This window comes from Agelaius tricolor, unplaced genomic scaffold, assembly GCF_023055355.1.
Source record: "Agelaius tricolor isolate 1412-34295 unplaced genomic scaffold, bAgeTri1.0.p SCAF_7, whole genome shotgun sequence".
Classification (NCBI taxonomy): Eukaryota; Metazoa; Chordata; class Aves; order Passeriformes; family Icteridae; genus Agelaius; species Agelaius tricolor.
Window position 1 is genome coordinate 15,119,015 of NW_027269267.1, and position 25,989 is coordinate 15,145,003.

The 25,989-nt window shown below is 39.6% G+C and overlaps 1 protein-coding gene across 6 annotated transcripts in view; it reads right to left on the reverse strand.

The window, feature by feature from the left end:
• CNKSR2 (connector enhancer of kinase suppressor of Ras 2) overlaps nt 1-25,989 on the reverse strand; it is a 207,743-nt gene that overhangs the window by 14,241 nt on the left and 167,513 nt on the right. Inside the window, exon 21 of one of the 6 annotated variants that reach the window (XM_071430408.1) lies at nt 833-3,032. The exons of 4 other annotated variants lie outside the window; for them this stretch is intronic. In XM_071430408.1, the coding sequence (XP_071286509.1) occupies nt 3,028-3,032 (5 nt within the window). In that variant the 3' untranslated portion in view covers nt 833-3,027. Of the gene's footprint in view, nt 1-832; nt 3,750-25,989 lie in introns of those variants that run through there. One more of the 6 variants, XM_071430407.1, reaches the window with a different exon arrangement.

Genomic DNA, 25,989 nt, shown 5'->3' on the forward strand with positions numbered 1-25,989 from the left:
CAAGGCTTATGGCATTGATACCTGAAAGCAAGCCTGAACAGATGGGGGACACGTTCCTGGTGAGCAACACCCACCCTGAACATGAACTCTGCTTCAGGCTACACCCCAAGTTGCTTCTTTGTATGGAAATGTAGCACCGAGATGGGAGTTTTCCAAAATGCATCACTAAGGAACTGCAATTCTACCTTCAACATGGGAGAAACATTAGTGTGGGCAGGGGCCAGGCTAATTGAATGTCTGCCTCAGTTACCTCTGTAACCCACTGTGGTCTGCTGGGGAAGCACCTCCTGAGGCATTTCTGAAAGGGACCTGAAATACTCGCCAAAATGTTATCCCAGAAGATGTCATATTTATTCAAATATTCAGATTTATTAATGGATTTATAACTGCACATTATGATAGCTGCACTGATTAGATTCCAACCTAATTAAGCTGCACCCTGAGTTACATCTTAATTATGCAGGGCACAACACTGCCAAATATCAGGCACCCCCCATCAGCTGCTGAATGCCCATCACACCCCCATGGTCTGTAAGCACCACACAGAGTTCAAGGTACCTTTCAGGACAAAAGCTATTGCTGTGACGAGAGAGATGCAGTAATTCCATGTGGCTCTTCTACACACCACTCATGTCACCAGATGTCAAAATGAACTTCTGAACATGCATGAACCTCAGCATAAAGTGCTCTCAAAACTGGCATGAGAGTGGTCACAGCAGAAAGGTCCATTTCCCACCCATTGGGCAGAATGTGTTTGCCACAAAAGGAACAAGAGAAAGGAACTGAACGTTAGCCCTGACAGACGATGGTTATGCAAAAGCAAGACAGAAAATTTGCTGGCTTATTTCCTTTATTAAGCCCAAAATAACACCTTTAAAAAATCCTGACTTCATGAATAAATCAAATGCCTTCATTAAAGAAACATTTACTGCCATTTTCTATACTTTATTTTAAGGCATACAGAAAAATATTTAACAAATGTGTATGCAATTAAATGCCAGGGACTGCTAATTACAGCCCTTCTGAATGCCTCTGCAAAACAAAGATACTCAATACAATATGTTAGAAAGGGTGGGGAAAAGAAAGAGAGGAAGCTGAAGACAATCTAATAGGCATTAGTGCAGATATATGCTGGCCTTTGGCTACAAGCAGCAAATAAGCCATCAGTGTTACCCCAAATTGCAGCCAAAGGACATTTTAGAGTCACATCCTTGCTTCCGCTTCTCTAATTCATTTCCAAAACATTTCACCTCTAACTAATTATGGAATTTAATGACAGAATGTAAAGGACTGGCTGAGGTTGCAGGCCATTCCAACAAGATTTTAATCACATATCCTTCAGGTTGCAGAATCTTTATGTACTTAGCAGTGATTTATCATTCCTGGCAGAGGCAGGTACTTCAAAGGCAACCTTATATAAAAAATAAATTCTGCCTTTGCCAAGCATTGGAAAGAGCACTAAATTAAATTTTAAAATCAATTCCTACAGACAAACTTAGAGAGTTTGTCTATCTGGCCAACAGGCAAAAATTTATGACAGTACAGTTTTGTAATCAATAATAGCAATACAGTGCATGTTTCTGATTAGAAAAAATTAAAGATGCCAAAACAACATTGCTAAATATTTAGGCTGTTTTGTGACAGTCCCATTGAGCAGAAATATAAAACATGCATTTTGATGAATTTCCAACTAATTGTCATACTATACTTTTTATTTTTCAAAAAAAGAATATTAAAACTATTATAAGCTTTGTCACCTGCTGTAAGGCAGAATGATGTCATTTTATTCACTGCACATTTCCTGTTTGTGAGGCAAAAAAGCATAATTTACTTCTTTATAAAAGGGAAATATATATATAACTATATATATATATCATTTTATTGGTATTAACATAATGCAATACCATACATTGAGCAAACAGAAAGAAAACATTTCAAAATACATTTTTTAAAAGTATCTCCCCGTAAGATAGTATGAAATATCAAGTAATTAGCATTAACATTATTACAATACACCCTTAGCCAAATATATCAAGGAAAATCCACATTCTAATCACAGAGATAGAGGCAAACATCAACCCATAGGGGACTCAGAACATAATGATAAATACAATATCTGAATCTACTTTGAGTGACATCCAGACAAATACTGGCCCCAAAACAGCCCTCCGGAGTCTGGGTGTTACACAGAGAATACTTTGTGCCTGCTTGGCCAGGCAGCATCACTCACATGTTTTAGTCCTAGAAGATAAAGAGGAACCAAAGATTTAACTGCAGAGTCTAATAAATCTCAGCGTGAGGTATCTTCTCCGTCACCGTCCGAACGAGTGCCAGTGTACCCTCTGGGAATTCAGTACAAACCACTGGATAAATGGAAGTCTCTGAAAGGTCTGTACATACCTCCACTTGACAGAATACACTTAGTTTAGCATGACACAGTAAGGAAACTTCCTTCACTAATGTGAAGCACGCTTAAATGACACGACTCTGTCTGGTTGGCCTGAATGGGTTCACTGGAGTTCAGTACAAGCAATGGGAAATTACAGTTACCATGGCTGAATCCCTCTTTAATTCCTCGAGGTGTGCAGAACAAAACTGAGTGACATCAAAGCCCTTCCCCTGCCAAGACCCTCTTCCCCTTCCGTTCTCCCGTGCGGGGGGCAGTATTTTCTGCAAATGTGCTCCATGTAGACTGGATCTGACTTTGTGCCTAGTCCCACTGTGGAAAGGGTGCATTCTTCAAAAGACTGGCCATGCCCTTTGACACCTTCCTGGAGGCCTCATATTCAGGCATGTGGTTGTCTATGCTTTAACAGGTCTGTTCTCTGTTATAAACATCAAAGTTATTCAAGAAGAACTGACTTTCTGAACGGAGGCCATTAGGTTGCTTGCAAGAGGCTGAAGTTGAGTCTCCGTCGTGCCAATTCTCTAATGATAAGTTTATCAACCTTTGAGTCCAATCGGTTCAGTGCCAAGAGATGTGGTTCCCATTTGACATGGAGAGGTGCTATCAACTCTCGCAGTGTATTAGCCTAATATGATAAAGCAGTGATACAATATGTTGAAAGATCGGTGATGCGCCATTATTTCCATATCATATTAGTAAATTAGAAATACTATCATGCAAACAAGAGCAAATAGCAAATCTGGCATACAGTAGCAGCACTACAGAGCCTTTCTAATCTGCATGCAGCGATGCTCGTGAGGACAGAGACATGGCACTGTTCTGCTATTATGCCTCACTCCATTAAAATATCCATCCCTGATGCAAAAGAGGTATTTAGGGCAGAAAGTTATATATTCTCTTTTTGTAGATATGTTTTTTTAAAAAGAACAGAACAAAGACCAATTAAAAAAACCCCGAACAACCCACAAATAAAACAAGAGAACAATACACATCCTAACCAACTTAGTTGGTTTTTCTCCATGTTGAAGACACATTAGCTCATTTGGAAGCACTGGGAATGGGTCACATGAATGAGGAGAATGGAAGCAAAGAATGTGCCCCAAATCCACCAAACGTGCTACAAACACAGAAAAATATCCTGGTGGCAACTTATGCGAGAACTAGAAAAAGAGGTGGCACAACACAATCTGGCTCCTTTCGTTCTCCTAGCTGACAGTCCAGCGTTGTGCAATGTTGGGTGAAGGATAAGATACAGAGCTAGGAGATCGTGTGATTTTGCAACCACACTGACATTACACACTTCCATAAGCTAGGGCTTGAGAACTCGAGAATCTTTGTGGACCTGTGTTAGCAAAGAAAAGAGAAAGAGAGAGGTGGAATAAACAGCATACAGCTAAATTGTTTACTTAGAGTTTCTGTGTGGATATGCAGTCTCTGCACAGGCAGTTTCAAAAGCCTGGCTGCTCTCAGTGCATTCCCTGTTCTATTGCTTACTACACTAAATTCTAATAAAAAATGAAACTCCATGGATCTTAACATCCATTGTCATTTTGAATCCCAGATATGCAAAGCTGGGGGATGTTTTGTTAAAAAAAAAACACTTTGGGAAAGAGTTCAACTGTGCATAATGTAAAGATGTACAAACTCATTCCAATTAACTGGTGGGATTTGTTTAACCCCTGTTAAAGAGATTATATTTTTTCCAAAAGACAGGATGGAAAGGAAGGAAAACATCAAGCACTGCCATTTTTATTCTTGAGCATATCACAAAAGGTCTGGAAAGCAGACAAGAAGTATTTTCTCAGGGACAGAAAACACAAGGTAGAAAGAATCCCAGATGGAAACATTGGTGACATTTACTCCACACATGGCAGCAATTGGAAAATGAGTTTCAGAGAGGCAGAGGGTGAGCAATGCTACACAGAACTCAAACCCAGTTCAGCCTCTTCTCTATTACTGAGATTTCCTGGGACTCTGTGCGTCAACAAGGAGAGGAGGAAGAAGAAGTGTGAGGAAAACAGTTTATATAACTAAATTCTAAGTATAGCAGTCAAGAGAAACTTTTACATAACCTATTGTTTAAAATAAAAACCCCATTAGATTCCACAACCAAAATGAAAAAAACCCCAACCCAACCCCCAAAACCAAACCCCAACCCCCTGACAAACAAAAGGCGAAACCAGCACATTTCAGGACTCATGGGGTTGAGGAAAGGGAGACTTTGTAGAGCACAAGAGGGAATGTTTTTCAGATTTCATCCTGTTCTATTCTATGAACAGTTGTAGCATTGAAAATAAGAATCTTGGATTTATTTGGAAAAAGGCACTAAGTGAAAGAGGATACTGCTGCCTCATAGGTATCACTTCTGCAGCTTCAGGAGATGCTGTCATCTTATGGCTGTTGTTCATACAACTTAATCACTAAGAATTCAGAAAGTTTGTTTCAAAGGTCAGGCTTTGGCAAAAGAAACTGCCCTTTTTGTGAGACAAGGTGGCTGTGTAATAAAGGAGGGTTACTGAAGTTAAGGCAAGGGCATTATGTAGCAGATGTCCATACCAGCTCTTGCTCATGCCCAGCTGAGCCTGGCTGGGACACATCCTCTATCTGTGGAAGAACTGTGCTACCTTCAACACATGGTGGGACAGGACTTGTGTTATGTACATAAAATTCAACTAAATTTTGCACTAGAAAATTATTTTTGAAAAAACCCTGCTAGTAAGACACACTTTTGTAAAGACTATTCCGTAATATTGCTAAGGTTTTATTATTAATAAACTATATAAATTTTCAAACACTGGTAATTTTTCTCTATTACTGAAAAATCCCAGTTTGGATTAGTCACTGTGCATGAACAGCCTTTCATTAACCTCTTAAGGTAAGTGGTAGCACATACTTTCCTGTTTATCTTAATGTGAATATAATTCTTAGGCACTAGGGGGCTTTTCTAAATAGATTTTCAATATCACTTATGGATAGTAACTAAGCATTTAGAAAATCTGCTTTTTAGTAGTAAAAATTATTTTTCCTTATCCTTACAAACCCCACTTTTTTTTTCTGTATTGGTAACATTAGCAAAATTATTTATGTAAAAAATCTCCAGCATGTGGTTTTGTTTCTAGATAAGGGTTTTAAAATTTGTTTTAAAGGAGAACAAATACAAATAACAAAGAACGAGTAACGTGCTTTTGGACAGATACTTATTGACACTACAACTTATGAAACTCATGAGACTTGCAAACATTTTGAAAAATAAACCAATTGCCATTCACATACAAAAATGAATGTGACCCTGTGAATACAGCAAAGTGAACTTACTGCATTTATCAACCAAATTACGTCTGCATTATGAGTTTTATGGCAAATGACTTTCCCAGAGTGGTTACAGACACAAAACTGTCTGCTGTAAATCTCTGCCCATTTATTCAGCTTTAGGTCATGAAGGATGTGAGGAATTTTATATCTGAGCAAACCTGCAGCAGTAAGGAGGTACTTTATCCATCTAAAGTGGTGAGACAGAACGCACCTGGGCTGGGATCACCCCACCAAGCAGGAGCAAGGGGATGCTCTGCATGCCTTTCCAGGCCAAGTGTCAAAAGCCAATAAAAATGGCTCTCACACAAGAAGTCCTATGCAAGGAAAGGGGCACAGAAAGTGATACAACTCTTTCTCTTTGAGACTGATCTATAAATAAATGTTTAAGGAACACCAGTAGTCACTAATGAGAAAGTATAAAGTTAGGGTTTTTACTTTGATGTGTTTTTTTATAACAAAAAGCGTAAGATTTTACCACTGCCACTTGAGAGTACACTTTTTTATCAATCTTCACATTATATATTTTGCCTAAACAGACTACAAGATACCTGGTTATTAAATGGTATTTTTATGACAACTTCTCTTTTCAAAGATAGGTTAGGTTGAAGAATAGCAGGTTAATTAACTTACTTTTTAAATTCATACTGAAGTTTTAGAAAATTTCAGACTTCCCATCTATGGTGACCATCAGTAAACCTGTAGCTGCCTTTTGAAGATCTACCTTTTCCTTAGTTTTTATCCTATTTTGTGTACCTATTTCTACATCTGTCTACATATTCAGGAGAGAAGAACTTTGACTGGAAGCCATTATGCATTTTCCCCTAAAGATAAATCCTTTGCATGAGTGATCAGGCTCCCATCAAGAATGAATGTAAAGAACAGCAGGGAAGAGAAAACCTCTCCACGTGCCACAAACTGTGACCTGGTTGCCTCTGCTGGATGTGCACCAGCAGACACATCTTCCTCCTTACTAGGGAAATGGCTCAAGGCCCTTTGACAGAGTCCTGGGGAAGAACCCTGGCAGATCTGCAAACTGCCTGCTGCTCACTGGTGGGAAGCTCCCACCACCTCCAGGTGTCAGACAGATGCCATGCAGAGATGAAAAGGAGCTGCTAGAGCCTGGCAGTGAGACTGCCTGAGGAAGGAGGGATTTGGTGACACACCTGGTGCAGATCCCCAACCCTGTACTCCAAAGCAGTGCCTGCCCACATCATCCTATGGGAATCCAGTTAGGTATGGAAGCAATAGAAGGAGTCACTCAGCACTCTGCAGTAAAGAGCACTAAATCAAACAATTCTAATACAGGAATATGCTATCTGCAAAAAGCAAGTTTCAGCTTTTCCAACACCACAATATATGCTTTAGTGTGCCCCATGTCCTCACTGAGGAACACCAAGAGCACAAATGCTCCATGGGAAAGCACCACAGTGAGGGACAGGCACAGGGTGTGAGCCCACATACAACAGCCCTCCAGTGCCTGCTCCTCTGCAGGTGCTGCACTGGGTCCCATGAGAACAAGGCAGTGGAAATTACAGGGCTCTGATCAGCAGGCATTTTTCCTCCCACTTAGCAAAGTATCTCTAAATTGCAAATGTAACCCAGCTCTCCTATGCACTTCAGGTACTACAGCTACTGCTAAATAACCCTCTGTCTCTCCAGTACTAAAGAACTAAATAAACTAAAATGTAGCACATTAAATTGCCAAATCACTAACTCTTACTATATTATTATAGTGTATTATATTATATTATTTCTAATTCTGCCCCTATTTTGTCCCTCCATATTAGATATATCTCATGGTTATTCCTATGCTGTTCAGATATCTCTCTAATATCTGCAAAACTCTCTCCTTCAGCTCATTACCAGGGTCTTACTGGAGTGACAGTGCACAGCTTCAAGATTGAGCAGTCTGAGTGTCATGTCAGAAAATAAGGTTATTTTTCCAGAGCAGTTCATTTTGTAACCATTGCAAAGCAATACAAAGAGCTGCTCCCAGGAAAGGAAGCCCTCTAATTTGGGACATAACCAGTGAGACACAGCTGAATAACCATTTTCAGGAAAAAAAAAGAAAGACCAGCTGGCTGAACTTCTCAATGTTTTATATAGATTTAGAAGGTATAGGATGTAATCACAACCTTAGCATCCCACTGGGAAGTTTATGAATTCTGATAATGATATTAAAATTTCTGTATATTGGCACTCTAATTGCTGGATTACACAGAGACTTAAGTTACATAAGCTTATGGGACAAGCCTCACTTAGGAGAAGTCTATATTTCATCCCAAAGACAAGCACATAAGGCATATATCTAATGGTGAAATTCCTTTCAATACAATTCTTAGTACTATTGTAAGCTAAAATCAGCCAGGCTATGACTGCAATGGCATATAAAACTCAATTTAATCTACCAAACCTCCTGCATTGTTTATTCTGGGAACTACTTGAAAAGCCATGTCCTTGTTTCCTGATAATAAAGCAGGAACTGCAGTTCCAGTCTATCACCCCATGGAAGAGTTAATGTACAACACAAAAAATGGGAGCTCTGTTTCCCAACTAGTGCTTTGGGCATCAACCCTGAAAAAAAAAAAAAAGTGCTAATTTTTTGCATTGTTATCAATGATTTTTTTTTTTATAAGGAGTATTTAAGCAGAATTGGTCTTATTATTGTGACAAATTATTTTGTGTATTACTTTATTAACTACTTTTTCAAGAAGTGTATTTCTGGAATTTTTTTTACATTAACTTACTCAGGGCTTTGAAAACAGACAGAAACATACTGAATTAATTATAGCATAACAAATTTAAATTTATTTTTAACTTCAACCAGTAGAAGCCCCTTTGGTTCAGAGAAGACGTTAACAGATAACAATTACGTTATCAAGTTACATGATTGCTTTTTCTGGTGGTGCTTTCCATACTGATAACAAAATCCTTGGTGTGACTAAATAACTCCCAGCCAGACTGTCATGTTCCCACTGCCAGGCTACACCCAAGGCAGGGCATGGAGATGCTGCCCATGCCACAGCTGCTGACAGCTCAAGCACCTTGCCATGCTGGCTGGGACCCCTTCTCTGACTGGTCAATGAAAGAGGCACAGAGCACCTGAACACTGTAAGCTACTGACAGCATGCCGTGTGGTAAAGGTAAAACAGACTGAGAAAAAAGCCTTATCTTCTTTGTGCCACATTCAGCTGAGGTCTTGCAGCAGCTTTTGCCAAAACCTCCAATGGGAATGGTGTCAAAACCTACTCTGAGAAAGCTGGGGGAGCAGATTATCATTATTGTTATACCAACATTGATCAGGTTGAGATACTGTAATTTAATTTGGAGCTCACTGGAGGGGCACACACACAAAACATGGACTCTACTATTACTGTCCTGGCAAGGCCAACAAGTGAATTGTTGGCACCACTCCTGGCTGGTTGTGCTGTGTTTAACAAAGGTGCTCCCTTCTCCTCTCCTCATGTTCTAGCACGTGTTTCCTCTGTCAATCCAACCTGCCTTGACTGTTCCCAGGCAAGAATTATCATTCTGCTCCAACTCTATTTTTGACTCAGTCAGGTGTCTTTCAGGTTTGAGGAGGACCATATTTAGTAACAAAAATGCTATCAGACCTGAAGCCCTCCCTCCTATCAACAACCTGAAATATACTGCATAAAATTAGCATATAAAGAAACTGCTTTTAGAAGTCTTGCTTTTAATTACTTTAGTTCCCATAAAATAAGACAGGAATCACCTTTCTTTTTCTAAACCAATGACTGAGCTGCTTTCTTGGCTATCTATGGTGTCTTGAAAGCCCATCAGACCAACACAGAAATGGCCTCCTTGTTTGCCTGGGGGAAATTCCTTACCTATTTGAAAGTATAAAATGAAGAATTACTGATTAAATGTTTCACACTTGCTGGATGCTGAAGGCTTGTACTTTCATCTGGTAAATTTAAATTATTTTTTATGAGAATAATTTTCTCTATATAGAAAGCTTGCACTGAAAGGTTTTATGCAAGGTACTCTTCTGATAAGCCAAACATTGCTATGTTATTTGTTAAGAATCACTTGCATATTTTTAATGTGTAAGAGCTGTTTTCAGAGGGGATACAAATTTTTCATGAAAAGTGTATCTTAAACCTTTCATATTCCAAACAATCCTATCACTAGTGTAATAAAAGAACATCAGGGTTGCACAGGGATTTTATACACTAAGGACTCCTGTTATAGGAGTCAAGTGCTGAAAACATCAGAATCTCCTGACTGTATTTTAACTTTAAAGATAGCAATAAATAGCAAATTTTAAATTATTTGAAATCCCTGAACATGCTAGACTGGATGAGGTATAGCATGGATAGTACCTCCTGAGGCCTGCTAAGACAATATTTCAGTATGTCCTTTAGGAGGGGAAAAACCAGCAAACTGATCAAGGGAGTATTTTGTCATATCACCTAATGTGTTCAAGCTCCTGGTTAAATACTCTTTCTGAAAACCACAAGGCTGCCATTCATGAAAATGGATGGCAAAAGGGATTTGTCAGACTGGCCAGGAACCCAGACAAAGCTGAAGGATGCCACGCCAGGGTTTCATGGCCATGATGCCCAGCCATGAAGGAGTCCCTAGCCCTCCTTCCCAGCCTTTTCTGAAATACAGAAAGGCTGTATTTCACCCACCAGAGACCCTCTTGGTGAGAGGACATGGTGCACCCAGTGGTTTTCAAAGAAAGATCCTGATAAAGTTCTTGGTGAACTGGTGATAACCAGTAAGAAGGTACGTCTACACTCCCATCAATTCCTACTCTTCCACCAATTCCTCCACCAACTCAGGAGGTTTTACCCTCAATGACCTCTGACAGAGGTATAAAGACACAGGTATGAAAATTGCTTCTCTTTGGCCTCTTCCTTCCTAATTCATCCCCAAGCATCTCCAAAACTGCCCATCACACACTGCTTGGTGAGGTGTAGCTGCCATACTTCTGTATGATGGCACTGTTCCACAGAAAAGATTAATCCTGCACTGAACATATACAGCACCAATATATGACTCAGGCTCCAGTTCACCTGACTCCTTCCCAGTATGGAAGGGCAGAGCCTGGGGGAGACCTGCTGTCCCCCTGGAGGGATGGAGCAGTGCACAGGGCCCACCAGGTACCAATCTCCCCATTCCTAAGGTACATCAAGCTCCTCTACTGGCAAAAACACCAGAGCTGTGTTGGAGATGGGCACTTCTCAGAGCCTTCTGAGTTGTCAGAAGTGGTGTTCTTTTTCAGGAGAATGAAAACAGGATCTCTGCAGCTTTCAACTGAAAATGAGAGTGCCATCATCTCAGAATGTGCCCAATTACTTGCTAGCTTCTGATACCTCATCCAGGTCTTTTGATCACAACAAGGGAAAAATACTTGTAGTTTACTCAAAGTTAACAATATCCAGGGAAAGAGAAGTCTTATTAAAGTGAGGGCAGCTGTTCCCCAAAGGGCTGCCCCAGCTCTGGGAGCAGCTGGGCACAGGGGAATGGCTGGTGTGAGATGGTGGCTGATCAGGCTGAGGCAAGGAAGAGGAGTTGAAGAAAGGCAGGGGCTGGGTGGGAGGGAGCATCCACTACAGTGACACCACTGACAGCTGACCCTGGCAGTGCTGTAGCAATCATCTGGGAGGTGGGGACACATTTCAAATATAACCAGTTTTACAAGAAACCTCTTGATCTGGGTAATGATGTGTAGGGCCCAGCCTGCTCTCCTGGCAGCCTCCAGCAGTGCCAGTGCCCAGAGCTGCTGTGTGCTCAGCCCCTGGTCCTGCCAACAGCAGCAGAAAGGGCATCAAGAGACTCGAGGAGAAAATCCCTTACTGTCACCACAACTGGTGATTGCTGTATGCAAGGGAATCCAAACACACCAGAACACCCTGAGATGCTGGGGAAGGGTTACCTTTAAAAACAGCCACCTTTTGAGAATGGCAGGTAAGAGTGCCCTTCCCTCAGGGGATGGTAAGCCAAAGGATGCTTGTAAGGAGGCATTTCTGTTGTCCAGACCAGTCATATGCATGGGCAAGGGTCCCCTGGACAAGCTGTACCAAGACCCAGAGCTGTTTGCAGGGATGTATTCCCAGCAATTTGCAACACACTCTGGCTTTGGTTTGCTTAAGTGCTTTTCACCAAAATATCACAACTAAACAAAGAAAATATTATCATCTCTACAGCCTGAAAAACACTGACTATCATGTAGCTGAGCTCTGTTCTTACCCCATAACAGCAACTTCCCTCCTATGCACTTCTCAAGCTGCTCAGCTATTGTCCTCTGCTATTCTCTTCAGAAGCTACATTGTCTTTTTTACTTTCTTCTCCTCTGCAGTCTTGTACATGAATAAGCACCACACATCTTTTTTCATGCATTACCAACATCAAAACCAAACCTTTTTCTTTTTTCCCTATCAGGCAGAAACATCTTATACCAAACAGCTTCCTTTAGTTCTCTTCTTGGATTGCACTTGTTAAAAATTTCAAATCAGCTTCTACAAAACCAGAGAAGTAGGGAGGTTTGGCTTCTACCTACATATAAATACAGGAAGTAGTGTAGATAAAGCAGAAACAACAACAACAAAAAAAAGAGACTAATTTGTGACACCTCACCTCAAAAAGCAGTACTGAAAAAGGCAGAGAAGGGCTGACAGGATTATTGTTGTGCAAAAGGATTTTCCTGCAAGGAATGCATGGTCTAGGGCTAATCAAGACTCCTCTCCTATAAACAAGGGGGATGGAACAGAAGCCTGTTATCTAAGGACATAAAGGCAGAAAAAAGGCTGGTAATTACCTCTTCAAGTAACAGAAACATCTGAAAGGTTGTGTGCTAGGTTTAAAACTAACTAGAAGAGATGCTTGTCTCTCTAGCCTGGAGTTAAAATGTGCAACTCCTTATTGCCACATAACAGAGCTCAAAGTACACCTGATTTCAAAATCAATAAAACTATTGTGTGGAAGAATGATCTATCAAGGGTTACAAGAAAGATATCTTTAACTCTCCCTAGAAATATGTTTTTAGGCATGGTTCAAGGCATGGGGAGCTCACCTCTCTTTGGTACAAGCACTTGTTCTTGCAGGTGATTTTTTAAAATTCAAATAACTCAGAGTCTGATATCTGATATAGAACTAGACAAACCAATGTTTCAGACAATTTTTGCTAAGCTCACATCTGCTGTGCAGAATGGATGTGTTAGATTGCAAGAATAAACAGTAAAAATAAAAGGCTCAGTGAATTTTTAATTTTGTAGGGATTTTTTTTTCAGAATAATGTAGACATCCCTCTTAAAGAACTTATGTATCTAGTGTCAGTAAATGCAATAATTTTCCACTGTAACGTCAGGACTTGCCATCAGTGCATCGGGCAACTCCAAGGAGTTACAGAGTAACCAAAAAAGTTCAGTGTATATTGTATGACAGATCTATTCAAAACCTCCATGGAAAAATAAGAATATTTAGGTTTCCTATGAAAAAGAGAAGATAGGAGCAGGCAAGAATTGCTCTGTTCTGGTTCTGTATCTGGTAACATAACAGCTGGTGATGAAAAATGTTGGTGACCCACAATTTACACACTTCTTTGTGAACTATAAAATACAGCAAGAGCGCACTCAGCTCAAGCTGAAGATGTTTAAAACAAGCCCTTAGAAGGTGTGTGCAGAAACCTTGGGGGGATTTCAGAACTGGAAATCCACAGTTAGAAGTCTAAGTGCAGAGAACAACCTCCCCTGCTCAACCTGGAACTGACACAACCATTGGCCTTGGAAGGAGCTAGAGATGTTAGTAAAACCCAGGAGGACCAGAGATGAAGATTTGGCTGTATACTTTTGGTCAACACTGCTAAAGATAAGCAACATCAGACTAGAGAAATGCAAAACATACAAGGACAAAATAAAGAAACAGCGTCATGAATTTGTCTTTTAAAAAATTTACTCTATTTCCATACAGCACAACTGAGAAAGTCATCTGAAGAAAAAGTCTCAGCTAGAATTTTCAGAAGACAAGAGCTAAGGGGCCAAAAATAATTGTTGTCCCACCTAATTATGGACATTAATATTACAGGGTTTTCAACTTAATAATGAGGTTATGCCAGAGGTTTTTTTATTTATTCAACTAAATAATGAGGTTATGTCCCCTTGGAAGACAACTTGCACTGAGAAGTATTTCAATGCATTGGCATTATCAATGCACAGAACATGGCCCCAGCATAAAATCCATCCAGGTGGCTCACCTTGGCTCAAAATTCTAAGCTGCATAAATCTTTAAAAAAAAGGCTAAAGAAGCATAGGTGCATTTACAGTAGGTTATGCTGTAAGAAAAGTGTGACACTGTAGAAACAAAATACTTTTAAAACAGTTTTTTTTAACTAGGAAAAGATTTATAATACCATCATCCTCATTTGGGGCACAGAGAATTAGAGGCTGATGGGATTTTCATTTCAAAAACCAATCACAACTTAATTAAACTCATTACATAGCTTACCTCACCATTACAGATTTAAGCCCTGTTTCTAGTCTACTTTTTGCTTCCATCTCACCCCACTCAATTCTGCAACCTCCTCCCCAGCTACACCCTGATGTTTCCAATTCCGAAGTACTACAGATCAGACTGCACAAACTGTTTCTTTTCTTTTTCAAGAAAAGGGGTAAATTAAGCCTCCACCACCTTGGGGGTGTGTGCTTTCCTTTGTTCTTTGGGTTACTCTCAGCAACCTCCTACTCCCCATCATTTCAAGGAGCAGTGGTACTGAAAAATGCACACAGCCTTCTGACAGCCTTTGCAGCAAAGCCAAATCCATGTAGGATATAAAATCTCACTCCTCCATGTCTGTTTTCCTCCAAGTAGAAACTACAGGTGCCATGGGTACTGGCTGCTCATGGCCATCCACCATGCCCTCATCCTTCCACATTAAACCTCCACTAAATTTCAAGAATAATGAAATCCATAAAGATCCAAGTTCTAGTCTCAAAACTGAAGAATCTAATTTTTACTTCAAGAGACTTTTATACTTTCCTATAAATCCCATAGTCTTATTTAGCCACAACATACACAAACTTAGGAAAATTGTATTTTGGGATGGGATAGGCCAAGAAGAAGGTGGCTGACATAGTTCTGAGTTGCATCAACTGTAAAAGCCTTTTCCAAACTGTGAGTACTCAAGGCAATAATTTTTTAACTTTAAGAAAACACTCACACTTCCTTCCACCTTCTAACAATAGTTCAGAAATAATTGTACCAAAACTTTCAGCCAAGAGTAAACAAGTATTAAACAAATATTCCTAGGAAAGCTAACACACATCTTTTTTTTCTCTTATTTTACTAATGAAGACATTTTACAGATATTTTACAAATTGTGCAAGGCTTTCATAAAATGAATTTTCTCAACTTCTTACAGTTTGCATAGATACAAGGATAACCTGTTTATGCTTAAGATTCATGATAGCCACTATAAGATATCCTTATCTGCTGGCAGAATTTGTGAACTCAAGGTTAAAACACAAAGTGAGCAGAGAACTTGGAAACTATTGATTTATTAATCCATAATGCAGTAGTGTCTAAAGTGCATTTGTGTTTGTTGGGTCTTTTTTATTAATTTTATTTTTATTCCACAGTCTCACAATTTCATAAATCCTGTTAAATTTTCAGTGTCTTGGTATAAAAAAATTTTTGTATGGTTAAATTAGTCTAGTCCATTAATAAGTATTTCTAGCCCCTAAAATAATCACATGAAACTGTTAAGGATACATTAAGAAACAGGACATTAAATACCTACATCATACAGTGACAATGGAGAAGGTAAGCAGAACAATGTAAAAAAATTAGTAATTCAGTCTTGGATAGTTTTACTTTGAAGTATAAAATTTAAATGGAATTTTCCCCAGGCTCTTTACACAGTCAGAAGTAAATAACTAAAACGTCTCTCTTCTGTCTTCTAAAGAAACAGAAACCAGCAACTCCAGTTGTCTTTAAAGCCATTACAATAAAGTTAGAAATATAAATGTTTTGCTGTAAAATTATGTACATATACTTAGCTTAATGAAAAAAACAAGAAGAAAATGTCTTAAGAATAATTTTTCTTTTTTAACTAGAAGTTTAAAATAAATGGCAGGACATATTCTAGCAGGGAGGAAAGAACAAGAACTCTCAGAATAATCAGTTTCAAGCCTTTTATAGATTTAGTATGATTTTTAGATTGGCTTTCAAGTGTGCACATTAGTACGGCAAAAAAATCTCACTTTAATGGCAAGTGTAGAAGCTATTGAAATACTGTTATGTGAATTCTAAACCAGATTTTACTACTTTTACTACAGGAAAACACTTTCTAATTGTGTCTCATAGTCACCATCTCTCAAGTACTCCTTGAAGACCACTTTGCACATGTAGGAAGCCCCTCTAGCAGGGGATTCTGGCATTGCCAAGCCCCTGGGTACCACGGCAGGAGCTGTTCCTGGAGCCTCCCCAAGCCATCCCTCCTCACTCAAAATCTGGAACTAAAAGCACAAGGATCCCCAGCTGAGTTTCCCTACTCTCATTAGCAGTGCTGGGTAAAGAGATGAGAGTAAACTTCCTGCCCTTGCCACTGCCTGATCTCTGTCCATTCCTGAATTTAAAACCAGGAGAAATCTTCTAAGTGAGGTTCCCTTAATTTTGCTTCCTCCTTGAGGCTTGTAAATCATCTCATGATTAAACGAACGTTTCAAAAACTGGTTGAAAGATGGTTTAAACTGAAGTTTTTTGGCAGCCTCTCTCCCCTTTCTCTGATGGTGATAACAACTCAAATACTTTTAAAGAAATCAGTGGTGATATTTTATATTCCAAAAGCCTGAAGTTTATCCCTCTGGAATCCAGAAGAGAAGAGATAATGAGCTGGTATTACTTTGTGCCAGCAGTACTCAAAAAGTGAAGCCAGAAAGCAAAAAATCTTGCTTAAAATGCAGTAATTTTCTTCATGTAAATACAGTAAGATCCTGCACAGCACTTTTTTCATGTTTTGTTCATAAAATCATGGTATCTAACAGCACCACACTGGTACAAGGACGCTGGACTGTTAACTATCCAACAGATTTCAAAATTTGCAAATTTGAGGCACAAAAGGAGACAAAAAATATTTTTTGAACTTCTTGTTTTTGAACTACATGTTTTAAAAATAAAGGTAGGAACCTATTTTAATAGTAATGAATAAAAACTGCAAAATTTCCTGATTACAGGGCTTTTTTTTTTTGTTTGTTTGTTAATACTGTGTTATCACATTTGTTTCAAAAGAACTGGAAATATTGAATTAATTCTTAATTCTTAACAGAAGATCTTACAAATTGAACACACATGGCTACCATAAACTCTGAGCATTAAACACTTTTGAGGGATGGATGGAATCCCAAGTACAAGAAGGAGCCTTCTGCTCCCCACTCATCACCAGGTAATTTCTTCCTTGGATATTTAGATGCAGAAGGTCAGTGACACAGGGAACCATATTTTCCTTCTAGAAGTTCAGCTCTCAGAAGTAAACAATATTAGCCACCTAATACCTAAACCTTCCCTATCCAAGGTGTCCTCTGGTAGCAAAGTCAAGCCCAGATGGAGGAGACACCAGAGGTTCACTGTTAAAGGGAGGAGCTGCCCTATGTGGGGTTCCCCCGAGGCTGCTCTGCATCCAGAAACTGCCCCAGATGGCACCAACAGCCTGAACAGTGCAAGAGAATAAACTTATTAAAATCCACAGGCACCAAAGTGTGAGGAAACATCTCCTAGACTGCTGGAGGACAGTCTCAGAGCTGGTATGATCTGGAGGGATGAAATCCTTTGCCAAGTTTTATATAACAATATGGTAAATGCTGTGCTAACAGACACAGAGCCTGGCAAACACCAGGTTTTGTTTTTGGGTTTTTTTTTTTTTTGTTTTGCTTTGTTTTTGTTTTTTTTTTACCTAGTCAGACTATTAGTTTTACAAAATGTCATATCTATTTGTTGGTTGGTTTTAGCCCAATTAATTTGACATTTTATTCAGCTGAGGCTTTTATTAACATGAGCTAGTTAATGTGGATAGGTAAGAGGCCCAGAAAAAAATCACAACAACTACAATTAGAAAAACAAGCATTAAGCAGAAAACCATCTGGGACACTGTACAGCCCCAAGTGAAATATGAAGTACAGTATGGTTGCCAAACAGATGCTTATCACAGTACAGAGCATAAAACAGCCAGGGCAGAGCAAGCTCCCTGGTCTCAGCCAGATGTGCTGCACCCAGCTTGGACACTGCCATGGCAGAAGGGATGGGAGTCAGCCTGGAAAACCCAGGGAAGCTCAGCAAGAGCAGTCAGAGGCCTAGCAAACACTAACTATGGGAAAAGCCAAACTAACCTTCACAACAACCTTTCAGCTTGGAAGAAGAGCTGCTGTAATGGAGCAGTCTGTTTTCTGTGCCATAAGGGAATGGAAATGCTGGGCTTAAATTGCAGAGGGAACAACTCAATACCCATTAGCAGGAAAAAATAAAATTATTCCTTCCCAAAACAGCAAAGAGGAAAAGCACTGTCTGGAGGGAATGAAGAATGCCCACCACCAGGGGTGTTTAAGATTTGGAAGGTATGGCAGCTCCAGCTCTAGATGGCAGAGCTACAATGGATAATCTTCCAAATAATTTCCAGCTCCCTGGCTCTGAGACACCCACATCACACTTACAGCTTCACCAGGGTCTATGCAGGGACCAAGATTTAAACCTGTATACACTGCCCTCCTGCACTGGAAAGGTTTGGGAAACCAGTAAGGAGATTAAGAGGCCAAAAAATAAGCATCTAGTGCCATTTTAGCTGTCCAGGGGTATCCAAGAAGTTGCATAGGGCTGGCAGGTTAGAGACAAGATCTGTGACCCTCTGGACCAGCAGCTAGTGACTGCAAGGAAAGGCAGCCAGGAGGCCAAGCTAGCATGATAGGACAATTCACAAAAAATCACAATTCACAAAAAATCGTCCTACAACATTGATTGCATAGACCTCCATGAAAATATTCATCTTAAATCCAAAAATTCTGAGGACTTCTTTTTAAAAAATAGCTTAAAATCAACTGCTTCATAACAAATGTGGCTTTTCTAGAGTCCTCTGTCCAACAAAAAAAATGTTGGCAGGATGCTGACTGTTTGCACTGAAGTCTTTAATAGCCTATCCCGCTTCCCATGATGAACATTAATTAAACAACAATGCATCTTTACATGGTGACCCTCCAGATATTCAGCATGGTAGTAGTTTAATAAAACCATGTCCCTCTCATGTCCTTCCAAGCACTACTGACTCAAGTTCATCCTTGTTTCAATGATTGCCTTGAAAGAACATGAGAGGCACACACAACAGATGGTACCACCTGGAGATGCAATGAATACATTCTGGTAAGATTTTAGTACTCCTCTGTTCCCCCTAGTCCCCCTATGCCATCATCTTCTGACTTAATTGCCATTTATTATAGAAAGGGTTTCATCTTTTTTTAGCTTTGAAAATTTAAAACTATATATTTCAAAAGAACATTCTTATGTAAATGATAGGTAGCTAACTTTTTTATTGTAGATTTCTGTTTCCTTTGCATTTAGAAACCTTCAGATTAGGCCAAATCCCTCCTGTATCTCAAAGAGGAACTATGCCAGTTCTGCAAAAATCCCAGTGAGAAATGGCTTTGTCATGGAAAAATTGCAATTAAATTGCAGTAGTCAAATCTAAGAATGTCTTTATAACAATTTTCAGTAGGTTTCAGTGAGAAGTTTCATATAAATGATTTTAAAAATGCATGCTTTTCATGCTTGAAACCAAAAGGAATGTAAGTTTAAATCTTAGGACAGGAAAACCCTCTTTTCACTGGAAAATTATGGGTTAATGAAAAAATAAAGTTGGATTTTCCTTTTCATCCACAAAATAATTTCAAAAAAATCTAAGTATCTTCACTTAGAAAATTTGACTATAGCTTCAGAATTGAAAGATTGGAAGCACATTAACAATTGAGGGAGTGGAAGCAGCAAGCACAAAAAAGGCATTTTTAATATTGCTACCAAAACTTTTCAGGGCAACAAACTGATGAAACAGCAGTGGGGTAAACAGAGAGCCCTAGAGGACTTGGACTGTCCTCCCTCTGCTGCTTGTGAAGTGTTTTACCATTTATGAGTTTTACCTTTCCCAAGGAGAGCATCTCTGCAGCCAGACCCAGACAGGGCAGCAGCAGAGACAGAGATTGCTGACACCATGAAGTGGAAAAATTAAAGTAAAACAGACTGGTTACACAACATCTGGCAAGAGAATGAATGCAGAAGATAAAAAAGGCCCACCAGAAATATATTCTTTCATGTACAGATTCCTTGTTTCACCACCCAACCCAAAGGGGTCTCTGGTAGGGAGCAGCATAGCTCCATTGACAGTCTCTAACTTAGTAACTTAGAATTGAGGAAACCTAGCAAGAAAGCAATTTGGAAGAATGGCCATGTAAAAAATTCTCTTGTGAACTTCTTTTGCATATAAAAAGACAATTTAATCCATATATTCCAGGCAAAAGCAGATGACCTTTATTGACAATGACACCCAAAGCTATTAAAACCAAAAGAAAAGTAGGAATTCATCTCTCCTTTGTATTTTTAGCAGCATGGGCAGCAGAAATCAAATAAAATTTTAAATGTGGCAACAAAATATTTGTGGGCAAAATGCATCTATATGTATAAACACTAACAAGCATAACATTAAAACTATTATTATTTTTGTTGACAGCCCATATTGCTTTCTGAACTGCTACTCAGTAAATGATTCAATACTTGGCTTTCAAACACTGCAGGCAATTTTTTCCCCTTGAACTGAAATTTAAAATCAGAATATAGAGGTTTTGTATCCCATCATTTTTGTTTAGAATACAAACTCACTTCTGCAGTGGAGTTGCTTTTGCATATGAGAATTAAAAAAGCATTATTTTTTAAATTTTAAATTTTAATTAAAGAACATGCTCAGAAATTAACATATCTACTCCAAGTTGTTTATCTAGGGTAGTCATATTTTTGAACATAATTAGGCAGCACTTTAAGGTAAGCTCAATCTCAGTTAACAGCAGAAACAGTGCCTTGGAGGCAATGGGACAAGTAGACAAGGCATAAAACACTGATGGTCCTCAGCCCACAGGAGTGCAAATGCCCAGTCAGGTGCCACAGGAAGGTTCAAATGGGAATTAGGAATGAAAAATTAGATCACAAAAACAAAGCTCAGAAAAAGCAGACATTTCATTAACCTACCCCAGTGTCTGAGCATGCATGGGCTGTGTTGCCCAGGAGGATGTCAGGCAAAAAAACCCCCAACCTCCAGCTTGGCAAATGCTCTTGGTTGTACAGGACTGATAGAGGATACAGTAAGTTAGAGTAACACCCTCAGTGTCCCAGAAGGTGCTGCACTTTGTGCTATTCACCAGTTTCATATGGAATACTGCTAATATGAAACATTGCCTCAATTTCTCATAGCTCTGTTTATTTAAGACCCTCCTGGGCATTAATTCCAGAGGGGAAGATACAGTACTTTAATGCTTCCTCCCTTGCCTCTCAGTGAGGATAAAATTAGGTGGTCAGACAACAGGACACCACTAATGATGTCCTCTCTAAAATGGAAAGAGGCTGTCAGAAAAGCAAACTGCCCTATTAAATTCAGCCACACATCCTCATCAACTCCAGTGTGTGCAATCCAGGCTTCATGTGTTATTCATCTTGACTCCCACATTTCACTGTTGCCCAAAACCTGCCAAAGTGAAGACACTCTACCTAAAATGCAGAGAAGCAAAGCCTAGAAGTGTACACAGGGCACCATTTCATAACACAGTGTTTCATTAGCAAACATTGATCCTTCTGAGACATACCATTTGCACCATGCATTACAGCCTCCTCATTACAAAGAGGGAAGCCTCCCTAGACCTGTATTTTAGAATTTGAAATACCTGACCTTATTCAGAGTATATTTTTCACTGGCAATAACTCATTCTTGAAAGGAAATGCTGCCTAGGATGTCCCATGGATACACCTTCTTGGGCACAGTGCATGATACTTGCTGCCACTCATGGGAGTCCTTAGCTCCTCTGTCCTATTTTGTGAAAGCACTGCCACCTTGAATTTAATTTCTGCAACTGGGAAGTTGCAACATGGGAGAAATTGTTCTCAGTTTCCCTTATTCTCTGGCTGGTTTGTAGTTTTTTACTAGGAAAAAAAAAGAAGAAAACTCTCAGGCTTGGTACCTCAGCACAGTCATTTGGTACCTCTTTCAGTGAGCAGCCCTCCCTGACATAAAGGAGAGCTTTCCTGAAACCCTTCACAGGGACTGGACATCTCTCAGAGCTGCAAAATGGCAACATTAGCTCCTGCTCTGGCCTTTGACAGTGTTTTCAGAAGTTCAGGGTCAAAAGGCAGAGTTCAGAGACTGGAGCATGAGGCTATTGTGTTCCTCTGGGGCAGCATTCACAAGACTGTGCGGGACCAAGCATGGGATGCCAGGAGATGTTGCAAACCTGCACAAGAGCTTATGGTGATGAAGCAAAATGCCAGGGATCATCTGTGAGTTTGCCCAGCCTTCAGAAACACTGTGAAATCTTTCAAAAGTGACAGAAGTCACAGGAGGGAGATTGTAGCATCTTGTAAACACTCTGGAGGGTGAAACCAGTGCAGCAGCAAACAAGAAGCTCTCAGCCATTAATTGCCCCAGAAGGGCAGCCAGTAATTTGTCAGAATTTATGTAAGACTTTGTTACAGTTGCCCATGCTATACAGAAGGTATTATCTGAAATTACGATGATGGGGTAGCAGCAAAAAAGTCCTTAAACACATGTCAGGAAAAACAATAGCATTAAGAGTGCAGAAAAAGGACTGAAAACTTGCAGCACAAAGAGGCAAGAAACAACACAGAAGGAAATGGGGAAATTTAACACTGCAAAGACAATCTAAGTGATTTCTTCCTGCTGCAAATCCCTTTTCAGACTCAAACACAGGCATCAGTGCTTTTCTGTCCATGTTCCCTGAATAAATTTGTACGGAGCCAGCACAGTGGAAAACTCCCTTGCACACTGCTGCAGGTCCCAGGTGTGAGTTCCCTGCGAAGTGTGCCAGTATTACCCCAGCCAGTCCTGCAGCACCTGGAGGCAGCAGCAGAGCCCCTGTCCCAGCACTCTCTGGGCAGATGACAGCACCTGAGACTCCCCCAGACACGGCTGTTCTCCAAAGACTTTTTCAGGGAGTATGCAAAAAAGGTGCAGATTTTTCTGCACCTAAGTTGACTTAGTTGGCTTGCAGGATCAACAGCTAGCTACACCCTGCAGAGAGCTAGTTATGTACTTCTTTTAGATGTGAAACCCTAGCAATGCACAAACCAGAAAAGTCTTTGAATATGAAGGAACCACCACCAAAGATAATTTAAAAAAATATAGAAAAAACTGAAACAAGCTTTCCTGGGACAAAACCTGGACGTAGTCTCTCTAGAAGTGTTCTTTGCATTAAGCAGCAGAATCTGTCAAAACACAGAGTGTAGACAGAGGTGGAGCCAGAGGGGAAGAGGATGACAGTGTCATGATACACTGCTGTCTCCTTCTGTTACCTGCCACTAGCAGAAAACACACCTGAAAAGGCCCAACTTTTCCTTCACAACTGAATCACAGACATGCAAACACTGTGCCACAACCTCCAACCTGATCTCTGTGTTCAGGCTGCCTCTGAACAGCACAGCAAGGGGAATGCTTGGTGCTGCAGGTCTGAACGTGGTTTGCCACTTACATAATCAGGAACAAACACATGGAAAAGCCCAAATATCCCACAAGAGAATCCTCTTTGATTACAAAGAACATCTAAATGATTTACACAAAAGTCATTTGGGAAATAAAACAATCCATTAAGGATTAGCAGTGCAATGTTAATGTGATGTAACAGGACAAAAATAAGCACCTGAACACACAACAAAGTTAGGTCCTGACAGATAAACACAGGAAAGGACAACCCATATTTTCAATTTGCCATATATATCTACGCATTATAGAAGAGTTGATACACAGAACTATTTGCAGGGTCAGTAAAGTCTTGAAGCATCTATTTAAGACATTAAGTGGCGACTGTCTGAGAGAAGGTCTTTAATTGTTGCAAATCAGTGTAACTTTAGTACAAAATCAACAGAAATATGTTAAATTATAGCAGCTAGGGACAGCATCTGAAAAAAGTGTGGAGCTCCTAGTTTGTGGTGCAGTTATTTGAAAACAATTCTGCAAGAGAAGTTGGAAGAAACAGGACTGCATTTTACTATTTAATACAAATTCAAGTGGTTCTAAAAGTGAGAATGTAACAACAGAAAGCTGAGAAAACAAACTTTTGGCAATGACATCTGACAACAGCAAAGGAGCTGCATTCTTGTCTAGCACAAAAAGCAATAGGAATGATTAAGCTTTAAAACACACACAAGTACACACAAGAACACACATCATCATCCAAGAGCCCAGAACTCTGTCAGGATCACAAACGTGTAAGGCAAATAAATATATTTAAAAGATTCTGATACCACATGAGGGAACATTCAACGTGAGGTCAAAACATTTCTGAAAGAGAGAGGAATTCCTTTCTCCAGCCAGTTGCAATGTTTCATTTTCCCAGAGCAATGGAAGTGAAGGAGGCAGTGAGGTAGCACACACAAGGTAGTGACTTAGCAGATGTAAGCAAACCTCTCAACTCAGAAACTGGATTTTGCACTTAGGAACACCACTTGCAGGAAATCCTCCTGCCTTTTACTGCTAAGGGCACTGGAAAAAGTCAGCGTTGCAAACAGAACACTGCAGTCATAGCAACAAGCAATTCAACACTTAAACTTTTCAACAGACAAGACAGTATTTTACTTCTGGTTTTATAATTTCAAGGTCAACAGCTCATCATGAGCACTTTACCTGTCTAGCTGGTCATCAGTGTCTCAGATATAATCTCCTGTTAAAGCCTCAACCAATGAAACCTCCTCAATCAAATAAAAAATATAACCACGTGTATACAGGGAGACCACTTCAAAAATTACACCTTTGTTCTCCTTTTCTGGAAATTAGTGTAGAAGGATGGAGAAAAGCCCCAGTCCATTAAATCAAGCACTAGCCTTTTACTAGTAATTAGCATGTTATAAAATTCTACAACCAGGTACACAAAGGCATTGAAATTGAGATTTAAAACACCTAAAAAAGCCCTTAGACCTTGCAATGGTATCTGTAAGTAGTGCACAAACAGCACAGCAAAGCCAGTGGAAAGTCTCCTTGACCCTTTCCATTTTCAGTAAGGACTTTAAAAATTTTTTCTTATGTTTCTATCAGTAAAATCCCATTTGAAAACCAAATCTGAAGGCCAAAAATAGGACAAAATGTGCTGAATGGTTGATGAAATTTAACCCTGTTAATTAGACAGTTTCATTTCACAGTCAGTAAAAATCTAATACTACTCTAATAAATGTATCAGTTTTTTGCAAAGTGTCATGCATGAACACAATTGAAATAGTGCCTTTTTCAACTTTTAATGGCATCAAATTTAATATCTGCAAAAGAAACCATTGTTTTCTCAAAGCAGCAGAAGAAAGTAAAGAATTGGAGATGTTTAGAAGGTAATGCGTAAAGCATAAGGACCATGGAAAACTTTTGATCTCTCCCAAGTACACCAAATAACATCCACGTGAATTTTAATGCTCAACAAAGGTGGTAACTTTAATGAATCAACTTAGGTAGATAGTTAATCATACAAAACCTTCATTACCCTTTCCTCTCTCTTAACCATTTTTGTACTTCTTTACTGCAGTGAAAAAGTTGAATTGAAGGAACAGTTAGCAGAGACCCTTGGAGAGCTTCAAGGACTATCCTGCCTTCTTTTCCTCTTCAGATAACTTAATTGCAGTGCAACCCCACAAATCATGAGTGCAGGCTTCAACAACTGACCCTACACGCTGGGTGGGGACTCAACGTTGCTAGCAGCACATGCTGAGAAGCTCCACAAATGACAGTGAAGGACAGAGCATGAAACAGACACAAAAATGTGTTTACATGTTCAGGAGGGGCAGGGACCTGCTCTAATCCCTGGTTATTTGGATTATGTTTGATAAATAGCACTAATATCTATGGAGTTTATGTGCCAGGTGACTGACAGTTACTCAGCATTATGATTTTTTTTTAAGCCTCGCTGGTCACAGTTGTTCTCTACTTTTTTTTTGTTTGAAATGCTTTTTTAATTTCTTTCCTTATAAATTGCAATGAGAGGAACTGGGAAAAATACCTTCTCTTTTTAAACTTC